We start from the raw sequence: 18533 nt of genomic DNA, 5'->3' as shown, positions 1-18533 counted from the left end.
TATAAATATATGATTTAAGATGGGAAAGCAGAAACTATTGCTGCTGCTATTATTAATATTAATATAGTATCATGTAGCTCTTCATCGAGTGTTTACTGTGTGCTGTACACTGTGCTAAGCACTTCACATGATCTTCCTCACTTGATCTTCAAAAATTCCCTGGTAGACAGGATTTATTATTGTTTCTCTTTTTCAGGTAAGAAAACTGAGATTGAGATTAAATGTATTTTCAAACAGCCAGTAAATGGTGGTGAAGCTGGGGACTCTAACCAAAGTGTTTTTGAACCCAAAGCCCACGTCTCAGGATTTTTAATTTGCTCAATGAGCAAGGCTACTTTTTGTCTTATTGGAAAGGCATTTTTGTTCTAGTAAGGTAGTTTTAGAAAACAGTAACCTAGTTTCTTGGGCTGCCACTGATATCTGGGCTTGCCATTGGGGGTTGAGGTTTCTCTGAGTGGTCCAGTTGTGTGTGGCTCATGGCCTTATGCTAGGCACGAAAATGGCTGGTCATACCAACAAAGATTGGTGCCTCTAATAGTACTGAGAGACAGACAGAAGCATGCTTCATTCTGGTGTGCTTTTAAGCATAATAATATGTAATCATGGAAACATCTCCAACTCCTTGTCTGAATGGCTCCACCAGGTTCCATTTTATAACTAACATAATAGACAAAACTGTATTAGAAAAGATTTATCACTGCTAGTAGATGACATTGAGGTTGATATGCTCATACATTGTTCATAAAAGTATAATTTGGTTAGTGCATTTGGAAAGTGCTCAGGAAATACAAAAACCATAAATATGTGAGAATATTTTGGTCCAATAATTTTACTTCTACTAATTTTCATTGATAATGAAAATGAAGATTTTTCATTTCATATGATATTAGCACTTCCTGATTAAAAATATTAAAAGCTATGCACAAGCTGTTTAATATAGCATTATTTTACATTAGAATCAAATAAATTACCCAACTATAACAAAGTTACATGGAAGAATATTATGCAGCTCCTATTACGAAAATCCATAAAACCTAGCCATTTGGAAAGTATAATTATATAAAGTTAAGTGAAAATGAAAATGCTGAGTTATAGATCTTTGTTATTCTTTGCAACTTTGTAAAGTATATATGCCCCTACAGCTAACACTAGGACTATGAAAGGGAAATAGTTGATAAATTAGAGTGGTTTCTGAGCAAAATTTATGCCACCTTTTCTGGATGCTATATATTTTTCTAATTTATAATTTTTATAATTATTTATCATCTCGTCTAAAAAGATATTTTTCATAATTTGTAAAAATGGAGAAGAAAAAATGGTAAACATTTGAGAATGGTGGCCCTCAAATTCGGTTTCTGTATCACTTCTGATAGCGACAGCATGTGCTTCAAGGCGTCCTGCCCCTAACAGACGGGGCCAAGGCAAGGCCACAAGCAGAGGCCCCATGGCCTGCAGCCCAGCATTTTTTCTTTCCAGCTGGATGTACCAGCTCCATGCCCAAGTCCCTTCTGTGCCCTCTGTGAACTGATCGAACCATTGGAACTGTGTCAGCTGTACTCTGTGTAAATGGATGAGGACAAGTGTCCAGATCTCAGACTGACACTGACTTTAGTATAAGAGATCCGAGGCAAGAATATTAGGATGTTTTGGGGTTAAGTTCAGAAAGTTCTTTCTATTAGCAAAATGCACAGTTTTCTATTAGATGAAATGTTTGTACTCTGCTACGATTTACACAACCCTGAAGGTTCACTCATTATTCGGTTCAAAAGGAAATGAAACTTGACACTTTTCGGATGCGCTCTAAAGACTCTGACAGAGTACTGGCAACTGAAAATGCTACCATTCTTGTTTACATGCATCTTCTTCATCAAAATCTCTCCTTTAAAAATAACTGCTCCAGCTGAGGTGTGTTCTGGAGAAGTTACATCATAGAGCTTGACCTGCAGGGTCCTCCTGCCTAAAGGTGAGCTCCTCAGATCTAGGTGCCTAGAAGTTACTATCCCTATTCAGTCAGTGAGCTCCCATTAACTCATTCATTTTCTCCCCTTATTTATTTCCCTGATTTATTAAGCATATACTTTGTGCTTTCATGAAGCTAGCAAGTTAAAAAAATAGATAAGATAAATCATATAGCAGTAAGTCCTGGAAGAAGATGCTGGGGTCTAAGTAGTCAGGGAGTGAACCAGGACAGTTTGTGCTGGGTGGGGGTTAGGGGTGGTATTGGGGAGAGAGAAGCTTCATAGAGAAACCATAAAATGCAAAATCCCTGGCACAGGAGTCAGTGTGTTTGAAGGATTTAAAAGATCTAATATTTGAAGATGGAATCCAGAGGGCATGTTCAAAGAATAAGGCTTTCAGAGCTGTGCCCCTTTCCTAATTCCTTCCTCCCCAGCACACTTTTGTTTTGTTGTGGTGCTGGGGATTAAACTCAGGGCCTGGTGTGTGACAGGCGAGTGCTCTGCCATTGAGCTCACCCCCAGCCCTCCTACCCTCTTTTCCTTGGGGAGGAACACCAGGGTGGACTTTGGCCTCCATGTTAGGTGGATGAAGAGGAAGGAGAGGGCCATGAGTAGCATCTGTGGGGCATGAAGCAGAGAAGCACCTGGAAGAAATGGTACTGCCCTGATCCTCGATTCCAAATCCCGGCAATGGGCAGAACATGTGTCATTTGGTGTTGGAACTCAGAAAAGGGACACCAGAAACTCCTTTGTAGCTTCTCATCAGATAGTCCCAGGCAAGCCCGGAGCAGCGCTTGCTAGGCGTTCACTCTTCCTTTTGATCTATTTTCTTGTTTAAAGCACGAAGCCAAGATCAAATCTCTGACAGACTACATGCAGAACATGGAACAGAAGAGGAGGCAGCTGGAGGAGTCCCAGGACTCGCTCAGCGAAGAGCTGGCCAAGCTCCGAGCCCAAGGTAAATATTTGACGACTTTGCAGGTGTCAAATGCTTGGCTTCAATCAGACAGTCTCTAGTTGGCTGGAGTCATGATGTTTAGTTTTGCTCAATTAAAGTGTTTCTAGTTCTACTGAAAACAATAGCATCACGAAAGAAAAAGAAAAAATGGGGAAACCTGTGGAAGTGTACCCCCACTCCAAATCTGCCTGTCTTCTATTCTTCCTCGTTCTGCCCAGTCACCCAAGCCAGAATATTCTCTGCCTCTGCTGCTCTCAGCCCCCGACAGTCACCAAGGCCTGTCCCTTCAACTTGCCAGGTGTCCCTCTGGCTCTGCTGATTTCTGTCTTCACTGCCACTGTCCAGGATAACTAAGGATTGTGGCTACCTCTGTCTACTAAGGGGCCCTATTCGTCAGTCTGAGAATTAAAAGAAAATTTTGTCTTGTGCCTGAATCCATGCATCTCACCCTTCCACAGTATTTGTTGCTCTTAATGTAAAACAAGAACTTGCACCATGGCTAACCTGGTGCTCTCTCGCCCTTGAATGAGCTCTTCCCTTGGACAGGCGTAGGAAGCACTTTGTAAACATGAATACATAGGAGAAATTCAAGGGTGGCTGCCTGGTATGCATTGTACGATGTGAGACCAAACCCACGTATTGCAGGTTGCAATGAAAATTATTAGTCTTTTCAGAAAGTGATTTGGATAATCTTAAATTTTTTATTAGTACATTATAATCACACATACTAGTGGAATTCACAGTTGTAACATTTCTTCATACCTTTTGATCCTCAAACCTCAAATATTCATTGCAGACTTTTAGATCAGAAAAGAAAGAAAGAAAAGGAAAGGAAAAAAAAAAAAAGAAAAAGAAGCCACCTAAATGTTTAACAGTTAAATAAACTCTAATAGGACATTGTTTCCACACTGGAGATGAACTCCATGAGATGTGCCAGTGTTGATGATGCAATGGTAAAGGTTCCTTGCACTGGGCACTGTGGTGCACACCTGTAATCTCAGCGGCTGGGGGCAGGAGAGACAGGAGGATCGTGAGTTCAAAGCCAGCGTCAGCAATTTAGTGAGGCCCTAAGCAACTCAGTGAGACCCTGTCTCTAAATAAGATACAAAATAGGACTGGGGGGATGTGGCTCAGTGGTTGAGGACTCCGAGTTCAATCCCCGGTCCCCCTCCACCAAAAAAAAAAAAAATCATTTGCAAAATATTATCTGTGTTGTGATTATAACTGTTTAAAACAAATGGATGCATGTATTTCTAATAATATTTAACACAAATGGTTTTGTCAGGGTAGTAGAATTGGGGATGATTTTATCCCTTTTTATTTAAGTTGTGGTTGGGCAGTTATGTGCTCAGTAAATGTATTTTGTCTCAAATGCAAAGGCAAACTCATAAAAGAAAGAGGGCATCCCCACTCTGCTGTAACCTGGTAACATTTTCTTTATGTGGTAGTGAATGTGGTAGGAAGTAGAGTTGGCCACCAAACACTGGACATGGAAAACACTTGTCCCCTTTATTCATGGTTTCTGCAGTGATGCCATTGAATAGAAATAAAACAGAAATGAGACCTGAACTAAAGTGGAAAAAACTAGAGAGAAATCATGCACTAGATGTCAGTGTCTTAAATAATTTTGCCTTGGGCCCCCCAGCACCCTTCCCTCCCCCACTCCCCATTGCACCATGCCCTCAGGGCCCCATTGACCAGGAATACTGAGACTGGAGGGCCACACGACAGCCCTGCCCCCAGTGGGCCTCCTGATTAATCTTGGAATTGTTATGTCATATTCCCACTTCCCTTATTCTCACCCTTCGATTGTTTTTCTGCTCCAGATTCATAGAAAATAAACAGTTTACCCAGGGGAGGTAAATGAGCTCTTTCTGGAATTCTACCAGTGGCATGAATCCAAATGCCACCTAACACTCACAGGGTGCTTTATAATCTGTAGAAAGCGTTTATGTACATGACCTCAGGGGCTGTGTGCAGAGCCCAGGTGGGAACAAGCCTTCCAAGGTGTGAGGTGATTAGAGGCAGCTGCAACGGGGGCGTCCTGCTTCTAGTTAGCACCCCCACCCCCACCCCATTGATGGCTGCTTTCTTCAGGGCTCTGATCCAGACACCCTGTGGGAGGGGGTCAGCCTTGGCTCCAGCCAGGACTCCCTTATGGAGAGGTTATTTTCTTTTTGCCATGGTTGTAATTAGTGATATAATCTGATATTTTACTCTGTTGCCATTTTTTCGTGCGTGTGTGTGTGTCTTAATTTTTTTCTTTTTGGTGTGAGACCTACTTGTTAAATCTTAAATCATCATTTAAAATTCAAAACAGAAAAAATGCACGAAGTCAGTTTCCAGGATAAGGAAAAGGAACACCTGACGCGGCTGCAGGACGCTGAGGAGATGAAGGTGTGTATAGCTGTCCCTCCCACCAAGCCTGACGAGCATTGGGTGCATTTGGACTGCGTTTTTTTGTTCTAGAAAAGTCTGTCCCCTTCAGACCTGTGCATAGCAATTGTGTGTGTGTGTGGGTGGGGGTGGGGGGGCGGCACTGCTGGACATTCCGAGCCATTCTCAGTGTGGGCTGGTGCAGGTACAAGATGACCCTGGGACTGCCCAGGACCTCAGGTCTGTAGAGGATGGTTATGTTGCAGTCCTGCCTTGGTCTCCCCCATTCCTGATGGAGAGAAGTCACTGCATGGGCACATTATTGTTGGGGTTCACCTCTGAAGAAGGGTTCACCTTTCCTTTAAGTGATAGAAAACCTCTCCCCTTAATCTTTGCAAAGAAACACTCCAAATTTGAATTTCCATCTTAAACATGCAGATCTTTATTGGTCATATTTGAATCAGAAAAGGAAAACGTAAGAAAAATGACTAGGAAATAAGACTTTTGAGTAAATAAAATGAAATGTGAGAAGAAATAGAATGTAGGTTCATTTTAGGCAAACTCTGAGCCTCATCGAGCAAAAGCCCACACACAATTGAAGCAATGCCCAGGATGTGGCCCTGCTCCAGCCAACAGAATAAAATTATGCCTGATCTTCCTGAGTCCCTCTCCTGTTTTGAGAGGCTTTGGTGGAAAAGTGTCCCCCAAACATCACCATAAATCTGCAGTGGACAGTGTGTGTGTGTGTGGGGGGAGGGGGCGGTGTCATTTTGATGTGACTGGTGAGGAAGTACAGCCCACACAGATTACCTAGCTTGTCTGAGGCCACTCAGGTAATAAGAAGTCAAGGCCTTCTGACTGACCTGGCTAGAGAAGCCATGTAACCCAGGTGAGCAGTAGAAGATCAAGGGAGAACTTTTTATTTATTTAATACTGGGGAGGAACCCAGGGGCACTTTATCACTGAGCTATCTCCCTGGCCTCCCCCTACTCCCCTTTTTTTTATTTTGAGACAGATTCTCCCTAAGTTGTTGAGGCTGACCTTGGACTTGCATCCCTCCTGCCTCAGCCTCCCCAGTCTTTGGGATTACAGGTGTGCTTCACTGTGCCCAGCTGAGAATTTTCTCTTTAACCAGTGGATTGATTTGTTCCCAGGATCCACTTGGTTTGATTATAGATCCCTGGGCTTTTGTCCCAAGATAGCAAGGTCAGGTCCTGGAGGCACAAGAGCCAGAAACACCCTTACTTTGAGGATCTAAGATTCGAGGGAGGTAGACGTGGTTCCAGGGCTTGTCACAGAGTGGGCTGAGTGCCAACAAGTGAATGACATATTTCTCCTGGCCTGGCTGCAGAAGGCGCTGGAGCAGCAGATGGAGAGCCACCGGGAAGCTCACCAGAAGCAGCTGTCCAGACTTCGAGATGAAATTGAGGAGAAGCAGAAGATCATTGACGAGATTCGGGAGTGAGTTAGGGCTTGTGGGCTGTGGGGGAGGGAGGGTGCCTTGCTCTGTCCTCTTGGGCCAATTGGAAGGACATGTCCTTTTAGCCAGGGGCTGATCTCTTCACGCCCGTGGGCTCTGTGCTCTGCCCTTGACACAGTAGCCTGGGCGTGCTGCTTTGAGGTCTGTTCTCCCATCTGGAGCCGAGCTTCCTAGGACTCTGGTGGGGCAGATGGTGGGCAGGCCAGTCTGCCCCTCCTATCACCACACCCCCAGGGATAGGACCACATTGTTGGCAACTCAGCTGGGCAGATGCATGCCCCAGGAAATGGGAAGACTCTCTGTATGGAAGTACCAGAACAACTCCCAACAAAAAACTCCAATAAAACTCAATAAAACAACCCCAATAAAAACTCATCTTGACCTAGGGGTTCCCATAGGGTTAATAAGTTCTCCGAGAAGACAGCACATGCTGCCTCCTCTGCCCAGCACATACCTGCTCTCTGTGCAGCTGCAGCTTCCTGGACCCACGCTGTCACGTGTCTGCTTGGCCAAGGTGCCCGTGAGTTGTGGCACCACCACCAGGATGGCTTCATTGCTGTTTCACTGGGGACACCACCCCATGGCCAGCTGCACTCCTGCCTTGTCAGAGCCAATGGGGAGCCCCCTGCTCCATATGCCTTTCCATCTTCCTCCCTTACCTTCCCCCTCATCCGCAACACAGAAGTCACCCAGCCAGAAGGTGCCTTTGGGGTCCTGTCCTGAGGGCTCTTATTTGCAGAGTGGATCCTCTCCACAGTCTTTGAACAAACCCCTTTGCAGAAAAATGTTTTTGAATGCTCCAAATAAAAGCCATAGGGTTACAAAGAAAACAACTATATTATGTACAGTTCTATCCACTGCCCCACAACCCTCCCCCTTAAAGTTTCCCTCCCCATCCACTTTCTGTAGATAAAGAAAGGAGTTCTATATGGGAAGCAAGGTTAAATTATTTACTTAAGGTCACATTGCTAAATAGGAGTCAGACTGAAGTTAAGAGTTTAATTCTCCAGACTACTGATCCAAATCTCTTTTCAGCATCTTCGAGCTGCTTGTGCGGAGCATTTGCATGTTAGGAGAGGAGAATGGTAACTGACACAGTCTAAATGACGCCAGCGCTCTGCACATGGGCCACCTAAGGGAAGCGCTCAGCAACCTCTCTCCCCTTCTCCTCTGGGCCACCCCCATGCTGTCACTCACGTTGTGCTTGTCTCATGTTCATTATTCTGATTAATCACCCTCAAAATGATCAGCTGGAAGAGGGGGCTCCAGAGAGGGAAGGAAGGCGAGAAGGAAGGAGGGAGGGTGGGTGAGTGAGTAGGTGGGGGCTTCCTGGGTTTTGCCTTGCAAATAGCCTCTGGGCTTTCCTTTATGTGGTGTCTAATCTGTTCCTGTAGTCGCCTGGGTCTGCCCATACAAAAGGCTTTATAAGCACTGGGCTGATGTAAAAGCTGACCCAATGCCCCCAACCAGATGGCAGATTTCCGTCTGCTGCAAAGCCCTGAGTCTCTACTCTTCATAATTCCTCTCTCTGAACCTCCCTCAAGGATGCCACAGACTCAGCCAGGCATTTGGACCTGGGCGATGTCTTCAGAGCGCTCGCTGGAGAGGAGGAAGGTCGAAATGTCCACCCGAGGCTGTCCATGTGTGCCTGTCCTCTGCAGTCGACCAAGCCACATTCGTCTAAGGGGGCTTTCTTTCTGTTTTAAAATATCAGCCATCTTCCAATGTCATTATTTTTTTCCCTGCAGCTCCTGCACACAAGCAAATTATAAATACACCCTCAAAGCCCTTGTCTCATGCCTTCTAGATGCTTCCCAGAAATTAGTTTTCACTTGGGTAGGGAGGAAGCTGCGAGGCAGTTCTCTGATCCCTCAAAATCCTCCCGAACCGCTGCCTCTGTGGCACAGAGCTAATGGGGTTGGAACAGAACCACAGTTTAGCCAGATGACTCAGAATTTCAGACTGACTTGTAATATATTGCTTTTTTCCTCTCAATTTCAGTTTGAATCAGAAACTGCAGCTGGAACAGGAGAAGCTCAGTTCTGATTATAACAAGCTGAAAATAGAGGACCAGGAGAGAGAAATGAAACTGGAAAAGCTCCTGTGAGTACCTTTCAAATACTTCCTGTTTGCCCTCATGCCTGGGAGGTCTTAACAACCCTGCCTCTGTGATTCAGATACCCAGATACTCAGGTTAATTTAGAAACAGACTGGCTATTTGTGTGCTCCTTGGTTTGTTTTCCTGATTTATCTGTAGATGCAAATAGCATCTGCCTAATTTCAATTCCCCTTTGGTGGTTTATGATGCCTTTTTTGTTGTTCAGGTTGCTCAATGATAAACGGGAACAAGCCAGAGAGGACCTCAAGGGCCTGGAGGAGACTGTGGTGAGTCAAGACCCTTCCAAACTCATTTCTGTCTCAAAGACCAGGCTCATCTGTGACATGTTGAATTGTTTATTCTAAAATTTTATCTTATGTGACTTTCTTGTATATCATTTTAGACTAAAGCATTCTGTGGTGAAGTAGTATTTATACAATTTATCCCCTAGCTCTACAGAGAATCAATCAATCAATCATCAATCAGTAAATCCTTAGAGCTATAACCCTGAAGCCCCTGAATGAGAATTAAACTGAATTGCAAATCAATACCTGCAAGTTAATAGCCTCTACACTTTGTGATTTACTTCTCTTCAACTCTCAACAGATGTTTATTGAGCTCCTACTAAGTGCTGGCATTCTTATAGGTGCTCAGATATACCACATAGCTGTGTGTGGTGGCACATACCTGTAATCTGAGTCTTGGAAGACTGAGGCAGGAGAATTGCAAGTTTGAGGACAGCAAGACCCTCAGCAACTTAGTAATATTCTTTCTCAAAATAAAAATTTAAAAAGGCTAGAGATATAACTCAGTGGTAAAGCGCCCAGTAACAAAAAGAAACAAAAAACAATGTAGATAAGATCCCTGCCCTCAGGAAGCTTGCCTTTAGCTGGAAGAGACACAAGAAACAATAAAGAAGCAAATCATGTCCAGCACCCCCAGGGGAGGTTTCACTTGACACAATTTACCCTGGTGGACCACAGTCTGAAACACACTGCAGAGCCTGAGGAGTCAAGATATTCACATAGTTCATTACAAGTATTGTTGTAACTGTTCCATTTAGAAAGTGCAGAGGGTGGGGGTTAGAGGAGGCATCCTGAGAAGGGAGCTTATGAGCAGATGAAGAAGTGAGCCATGTGGCCTGTCTGGGGGCAGAGGCAACGGCTGTGCCAAGGCCCATAGGTGGCCCATGCCAGGCATGTGGTGGACTAGCAGGACCTGGTCATTGTGGCTGAGGCTAAGTGAAGGCAAAGCAACAAGGAAAAGACCAGAGTGGGTGCAGGCCAGAGACCTGTAGGGTTGTGGGTAGAGACAGGAGCGGCAGACCCCACTTCCCTTTAGGGGGTTTATGACTTGAAATCCCCATTGGTTTCCTCTGTCCTGCATCTGGTTTCCTCTGTGGGCTTCCTTTTCTCCGGCCAGCTTTTGCTGCTCTGCAGGCACCTCAGAGTGAGCCCTGGTCTTGCCCCACGGCCTGCATTCCTACATCAGCTCCGTTTGCTGAAACACGCTAGGACTTGCTCAGGGCATAGCAACGGAAGGCTGTCCAGATGTTGTCCATGCTGCTCCCATTGCTGTGCCACAGGACCTGGCTGGGACCAAGCCCGCGCCACGTCCTGGTGACCTCAAGCTGCGGGCAGACAGTAGCCCATATCTGGCTTTGCTCTGAGTCCTTGGTTGGTATTTGTTGTCCCTCAAAGCCAGGTGGAGGCTTGGGGACAAAGCCATTTGGGAGGGAAGGGGGCTGTGGGCGCTGAAGGAAGCTGCGAAGTCTGCAGGGGGGGCGGCCGCAGGGAGCCTGAAACAGAGCCACCTCTACGTCTGCTTTACCAGAGAAGTGATGCCCGGAATTAAGGATAATTATAGAAATTCAGGAAAATATTGAGCTTTACAATTTTACTATATTCCCACTAGCCAGAGAGGGGGGATGCTTCAGGGTGCCTCTGCCTTCACCCGCACCAGCCCTCGCCCTCTCCCTCACCTTCATGCGGTGTCTCTTACCTCTTCTATCTCCCTCCCACCCACATCTTGCTCACGTACTTGTGTGTACACACGTCATGACACACTCACCTGTGTTCGGCACACACCATACTCCTGCAGTCACACCACACAAGTACTTCAGGTACTCACACGGCACACACACGTGCATTGGTGTGTAAATGGCTACTCCTGCTCACTCACACATGCCTTCTCACACTCACCCCAATCACACCAGGCTCATTCACACACCCGCAGTGCCAGCTTCCTCTCCTGCTCCCGTATTCCTGAGTGTGATGGAGATACTTAGCAAGTTCTCCTGCATTCTTTGATGTTGGGCTGTCTACACTGATGTGTCTCCCTCACTGGTCCCTCATGTCCACTTGGTCCTGTCCCTTCTCCCCACACACCCACACCTCACACTCCTCTGGATGTGCCTGCACACATTCACTCTCACAGGCTGCTCCTGACTTACATACGTCCAGCCCACCAAGGGCATTTCCTCTGACACAATATGGTGGCTCCTCTTCTCCTTCACTAACCCCCTGCTCAACACACTTAAATTTCAAGGTTGGAATCCTGTGTCCTGTGCTGGCTTAGACCCGTGTTTTCCCTCAGCCATAAGTGTTACTCAGTGCCAGCCCTGCTGTCCTTGGCTACATGTGCCAACTGGCGCAGGCCTGCTCTGTCTCCTTGGGTGTTTGGGAGTAGGCAGGGATGAGCCTCCACCCAGGGGTTGGTATGGAAAGCCCACTGCTGAGCACCACAGTGGCAAAGGCCAGCCGGCCATCAAGGGGTCCCTGGGGTCCAGGCAGCACCCTGCCTCAAAAGTAGCCTGGGCTTTAGGAATGGACCCTCCCCATCACCACCTGCTACATTGGCTCCTGCTCTAGTCCCTCCCTGCCCTCTCTGACAGGAAGCTGAGCCATGAGCCTTCACATGGAGGGCAGCAGCCTATGATGGGAAGAAATTGGAGGAAGTGAATCTGGAAGTGGGGACATGATAAGGAATGTGATGAGGATTCGCTGCAGGAAGCCAAATGATAGTTGCCTAAGCACAGAGTGCGTGAATAGAACTATTTTAAATGTTTTTAAATGCTTCTCCCAAAGTGTTTAATGTTGAGCCCTCGTAAAAACAAGAGAAAGATGCCACACTCAGGATTCTATATTAAAATTTGGTACTTACATATTTTCTCATTTTCCTTTGGTAGGATGGTACTTCTTATGGAAAAATATTAACTGTGATTACATTTCAGTCTAATATAATCACCACTGAAGCAAAGGGATAGCTGGTAGGATGGCTGCAGGCATTGAGGGGTCTTGGGGCTGAGCCCCCTCTGGCAGCGTGTGGGATAGCACATGTGCATGATGGGTAGCACTGTTCTGCACCCCTGCACCTGCATGGATAAGAGGGGTGGCTCAGCCTCGGACAGGTACTGTGGCACATTATTCATAATAACAGATCCATTTGGCTTCCTGCAGAAAGTAATTTACCTCATCTGAGGTTGCAATTGACTTCAGGTGCTTCTTATTTCAACACAGAAGTGGAACTAGGAACTAAGACCTTAAGTTAACAGAAAACCTTTATTCCAAAAAGCTTAGTGTTTCCATAGATTTGTGGCTTGCTTTATTCTTGTCTTTCTTTTTCTTTTTTCTTTTTTTTTTTTTTTTTGTGTGTGTGTTTGTATAAGCTGCATCCATTGACATTCTATGGTAAAGTAGGTCAATTTAGATGAATTGAAATGCTTATATTGAAAAGTTTCTCCCCTCCTTCCCTAAAAGGAAAACATTTTTCAAGGAACTAGCATATCTCTCGTAGTAAATGCACGAGAATTGAACAGAAAGAACTATTTCATCTTCTGATTTTGCTAGCAAAGATCACCAGGCTTGGTTCAGGTCCTCATCTCAGCAATGTTAATTCCCAAGGTTCATTTATAGAAAATAATCCAAAATGAAGGAAAAAAAATGCCCCCAAGAAGTTTATTGAGGTGTGATTTGAAACAATAGCAAAAGGGAATTATAAAACCTAATGAAGAAGTGGGTCTTATGATATGAAATGACACATCAGTAAATTCAATTTAATATTTATTGAAAACTTACTATGTGTGAGTAAATATTTTTAAGATTTCTGTAAGAACTGTCTCATTTAGTCTGGACACCAGTGTAATAAGGCAATCACTGTTCTTTCCCCATATTTTTTATTGGAGCATTATAGTTGTATATAACAGTGGGATTTGTTGTTACATATTTGTTCATGCTCACAATATCAAAATACAATTTGTTCAATATCATTTCCCAGTATTTCCCTTTCCCCTCTCCTTCCCCTATCCCCTGGTCCTTCTCTGCTGATCTTCCTTTGATTTTCATGAGGTCCCAAATCCCATCGACTTTCTTTCCCTTTTTTCTCTCTAGCTTCTACATCTGAAAGAAAACATTTGACCCGTAACCTTCTTAGTTTGACTTTTTTTTTTTTTTTTTTTTTGCTTAACATTGTAGTCTCAACTGCTATCCATTTTTCTGCAAATGACAAAATTTTATTTTTCTTTATGGTTGAATAGAACTCTGTTGTGTAAATATACCAGATTTTCTTTATCCATTCATCCATAGCTGAGTAGTTTGGCTATTGTGAATTCTGCTCCTATAAACATGGGTATGCATGGATCACTATAGTTTGATGACTTTAATTCTTTAGGATAAATACTGAGGAGTGGTATAGTTGGCTCATGTGGTGGTTCCATGACTAGTCTTTTGAGGAATCTCTATACAGTTTTCCATAGTGGTTGTACTAATTTACCATCCTACCAACAGTGTAAAAATGTTTCTTTTTCTCCACATCCTCTCCAGAATTTATTATTGGTATTCTTGATGATTGCCATTCTGATTGGAGTGAGATGAAATCTCAGTATAGTTTTGCTTTGCATTTCCCTAATTGCTAATGATGAACATTTGGTTAGCCATTTGTATTTCTACTTTTGAGAAGTATCTGTTTAGGTCATTTGCCTATTTTTTAATTGGGTTATTTGGTCTTTTAGTGTTGTATTTTTTTTAGCTCTTTATGTATTCTGGATATTAATCCTCTGCCAGAGAGTAGCTATCAAAGATTTTCTCATATTCTGTAGGCTCTCTATGTCTTCTTTCCTTTGCTGTGCAGAAGCTTTTTAATTTGAGACCATCCTTTTTATTGACTCTTGGCATTATTTCCTGAGTTGTAGGGTCCTACTGAGAAGCTGTTGCTTGTGCCTGTATGTTGGAATGGGAAACATCATGTTATAAATAAGAAAATCGAGGTACAGAGAGTCTAGGTAACTTGCCTAAGGTCACATAGGTGGAAAGTCCAAGAGCTGCCTCACTCATGAGCTCATTAATATAAACCAAACACACACGTGAACTTGGGCCAGAGAGGATGCAGAGACATGGAAAATACCAGTCAGTTGGGGTGAGGGAAATTGGGACTGACTTTTAATTTAAACTTGTTGGTATTATATATAATGTTTACATGATAAATAAAAAGAAAACAAAAGGAAAAGGGAATCCATTTTGATGTAACGCAGCCAACTAGGAATTTTTGTGAGCAAACTTTAACTTTTTGTGGTTGAGAAACAAATGGTTCCACCGAGAAGGGAGCAAAGGAGCAGGTTTATATTCTAGTGTATGGTTTGTCGTCTGGACTCCCAGCTTCTGCACCATCAGGGGTTCCTGATGCCAACCTGGGTCAAGGATACAGTGTGGTGTGGTATGGTGGACAAGTCCTCAGAGGTACAGTAGCATGGATGGGCTCAAAAGACAGGTTGGAGACAGGTGGGGGTGTAGCGCAAGGGTGTGGGTGAATTACTACAAAGAAAAAAAAATGTTGGCAATGTCTGTGTTTATTGACCTGGTGCAAATGTGTCATAAATTGAATGTGTCCCTTCACTGAAGTGGCATTTTAAAATTTTTCTCTTCTAGTCTAGAGAACTGCAGACTCTTCATAACCTCCGTAAGCTCTTCGTCCAGGATCTGACCACCCGAGTGAAAAAAGTGAGTTCTATTTTTTTCCTGAATGGTTCTGAGAAGAAAATAAAAGATGGCCAGGAAGAATCATTTTCAGTTGAAATATCACTTGCTTAAATTGGGGCTGGTTGTGCTTAAAAATTAATTACTTCATGCCAGAGAATGTTATTAAAAGAATGCGCTAGAGGCAAAAATTACTTGGGAACATTTTCCCATCTGATTTTTCCTTCTTACTAAAAGGAAATCATCATGCTTTCCCTGGCCTTCATTTCAAATGAACATATATTTATTTGGCTCCTGCTGCATGAAGGCCACTGTGCTTGGTGCAGGAAAATCCAGAGTGGGCTTGGCGTCCAACAGCATTACCCTGCAACCCGGAGATGGCGAGAGCCTCCTGCTTGGATGTCAGGAGGCCTTTGGGGACTAGGTCAAAGTTTGCGACTATCTTATTTACATTCCCCAGCAATCATAAAATTGGTGCTTAGTACTCCTGTTTTTGCAGATGTGGAAATAGGCTCAGATGTTAAATAACTTGCCCAAGATTGTACCCTTGGGAAAAGCAGCATTAGGTTAGGATCCAGATCTTCGGGCTCTCTGCACCTGAGTTTCTTTGATCTCATGCTGCAAACTGATCTTGGGGAAATTCCATATTGATGACTCCCCAGGGCAGCTTGCAGAAGTTTAATGAGGAATATGAGGTGAAGACAGCCAGGGGTCACTTTCAAAATATTTAGAAGGAGGCAATGGGGAGTATTGGACCATAGCAGAAGTATGGCAGGATTGAAAGACAGTATTAAGGAGTGTGTATGTGTGTTTGTGTGTGTGTATGTGTTTGCATAAATATGTATGCATGTTTGTGCATACATATTTGTCTATATGAAGGATCAAAGGGAAAGAGGTCCAATATAGTAAAAAGAGGAGGCAGGTAATGGAACCAGGTCTGAGAGGGACAGAATTAACAACATGGATGCATATACTAGGCCTGGTAAGGAAAAGAGACTCATCTTCCTAGAGGCAGGTGTGGAGAATCAGGCTAGAAGCATTTGCAGAGAACTCTGTGACACAGTGGAAAGAACTGGAACCCCATGATTTGGATCCTCAGTTAATGTGGGAGCTCGGTTCTTGGTGGAGAAGGAGGAAAGAGAATGGGGAGTTCAAGAAGATTAGAAGGGTCAGGCAGCGGTAGAGGGCATTTGCTAGGGATAGATAAACAGGTTGCTGAGCTGTGCCAGCTGAGGGGCACAGCATGGGTGGCATACTGCCTGATAGCATAGTTGAAGCGAGTTTAGAATCTTGGAAATGCAAATACAGACAGAAGGAGAGAATGATGGGAGCTTTCAAGGCTTGATTGGTAGTGGTCAAGTAGGTAGGGGGGTGCACCATGATTATCATCAGCAAAATATGTATGCCCATGGAACCTGGGCCAGGTAGGAGAGTGAGGCCAGTGCAGAGGTGATAGACTAGAGATGGGGCAGGCATCCGGCCAGAGCTGAGGACATTCCTAGAAGTCTGTTGCAAGCTCTGACTATAGGAGGCTCTGGCCAGAGGAAGGGTTAAGAGCTTGAGATCCGACTTCGCTGACTTCATGATGAAACTCTCTAGGAATAGCCTATGGTCAAGCCTCCAGTTTTCAATGTGTGATCCTCTGGCCAGTAGTGTCAGCAGCACCTGGGAACTTGTTTAACTACACAAATTCTCAGACCCCATCCCAGATCCACAGAATCAGACTGGAGGCAGGGCCCAGCAGTCTGTTTTAACAAAGCCTCTTCCTGGGATTCTGATGCAGGCTCAAATTTGAGAACCCCTGTGATAGCCTGAAGAGATGGTCATAAAGCCATTACCCTTAGAAGAAGGACAGTGATGTCATTTATAATCACATGAAGCAGACACGCTCTATGATTTTGAAGGCTAGAATGTGTCTGCACACGCATCTCCCATTTCAACTGTGCTACTCTGTTTGCCAGGAGGGCGATGTTTTTGCCAATTTCAAGATCTGATAAATTTCAAGGATTTACCCAGCACCTAGATGCTGTGACTAAGTTTGAGACTGACTCATTGAGGAGTTGCATAGAGTTGGAAGCTGAAAGGACAGGCAGAGGCCATTGGGACTTCCTAGTGGGCATAGACATTTGCTTACAAGCTTGGTGACTTAATCCATCCCTGTGGTTGAAGCAAATTTGAGCCTTGGGTTTATGCCTTCACACTAGTTCTTAATAAGTTTTGGAACATTTTTCTTTTGAAAAGAAAAATATCTATTTCCCTACCTGAAGGGAGAGATATAGTTCCTTAAAAAAAAAAATCACCTGCAACTTTTGAAAGCAGATCGAAGGGCTTCCCCACCCCCCCAGCCTTCTAAAGAACAGCTTCTTCTCAGATCAGTCACTTCTGGTGTAAATCAAGGACATTAGTTTGGGAAGTTTGTTCAGTCAAAACTTTTAGAGCTTCTCTTTATATTTGCTTTCAGACTACTCTCAGTGGGATGGGGGTTTCTTCCTTTTAAGAAGGTTTAAAATGCATGATGCACATTATATTGGGGTGGAGGGTGGGTGGTGTGACAGACCACCTCGCTGACTGCTCGGTGTTGACACAGAGTGTAGAGCTGGACAGTGACGATGGAGGGGGCAGTGCTGCTCAGAAGCAGAAAATTTCCTTCTTGGAGAATAACCTGGAGCAGCTCACCAAGGTGCACAAGCAGGTAGGAGAGTTCCGCCAGCTCCCTCTGCTTTCCTCGCTTTTTGGAAAGCAGCCTCACCAGGCTGGCCACCGCATCATCAGAGAAGGCTCTGATGTTGAAGATAAAAGGAGAACGAGCCCACTGGAAGGTCCTTAAGAATCCTTTAGTCTTTGATGGGTTTGGTGGCCTGGGGAGGTCAGAGGATCACTTGAGCCCAGGAGTTCCAGATGAGCTGGGTACCATCAGGAGCCTCTGTCTTTAAAAAAAAAAAAAAAAAGTAGTAGTATAAAAAATCCAAAATCCTTCAGTCCTCAGTGACTTTCTTTATATATGAAAGACTTAATTTGATTGAGACCAGAATAGAGAATTGAAGGGGAGTGCCCTAGAGTTTGAGAAGCTGGGTGTTCAGAGTCCTCTTTCTTCATCCCCCTTCCACTACAACCTTGGATGCTACCTGACCTTGGAGTCTCTCATAATGCCTCTGAGGCACCTCTGTGGCCCTGAAGGCCCCAAGGAATGTCAAGTGGACCCGCTGAGCTGGTTCAGGGCTCTTATTTTTACAGCTCTGTTTCCCTGTTCCTGGTGATCTTGGGTGCCTTCTCAGATCCTTGCTGTGGCCTGGAATTTGTCCCAAGTGACAGTGATAACCAAATCCAGACACTAATAATTTAGGCAGGTCATTTGTCTCTGATCCTTTGTTTCTAAAAGCTGGCATGTCCACGACTGTTTTCCCTCCTTAGGATTTGGGATGTGATGGAAATTGTCCCACTGTTTGGGGCACATGGCTGAGCAATGTCATTTCTGACTTGTTGGGTCTTTTTCAACAAAACCTGGTGATGACAGATCAATGTGGTGAAAGTCATTCGAGCAAATTGCTGATGAGAAATATAGAAGCAGAAACCACCAGGCAACTTGAAATAGGATTCTCTGCGACTCATTATTTTATTCATGAATTCAATGAATATTGATTAAAAACCCACTCTGCCAGGCAGTGGAGCTGGTGCTGGGATAAACAAAGTTGGT

The 18533-nt window shown here is 44.4% G+C and overlaps 1 protein-coding gene across 1 annotated transcript in view; it reads left to right on the top strand.

Moving 5' to 3' along the window:
• Positions 1-18533, top strand: part of Kif5c (kinesin family member 5C) — a 151925-nt gene that overhangs the window by 116336 nt on the left and 17056 nt on the right. Inside the window, exons 17-23 of the mRNA XM_046426960.2 lie at positions 2799-2916; positions 5237-5313; positions 6644-6753; positions 8774-8875; positions 9097-9157; positions 14792-14863; positions 17427-17531. Of these exons, the coding sequence (XP_046282916.1) occupies positions 2799-2916; positions 5237-5313; positions 6644-6753; positions 8774-8875; positions 9097-9157; positions 14792-14863; positions 17427-17531 (645 nt within the window). The remainder of the gene's footprint in view (positions 1-2798; positions 2917-5236; positions 5314-6643; positions 6754-8773; positions 8876-9096; positions 9158-14791; positions 14864-17426; positions 17532-18533) is intronic.

The sequence above is a fragment of the Marmota monax genome, unplaced genomic scaffold (assembly GCF_021218885.2).
Source record: "Marmota monax isolate L192 unplaced genomic scaffold, Marmota_monax_Labrador192_F-V1.1 WCK01_AAM20220418_F8-fsc00048, whole genome shotgun sequence".
Classification (NCBI taxonomy): Eukaryota; Metazoa; Chordata; class Mammalia; order Rodentia; family Sciuridae; genus Marmota; species Marmota monax.
The sequence above is the reverse complement of the archived record's forward strand: the minus strand, read 5'-3'. Positions and strand labels throughout refer to the sequence as shown.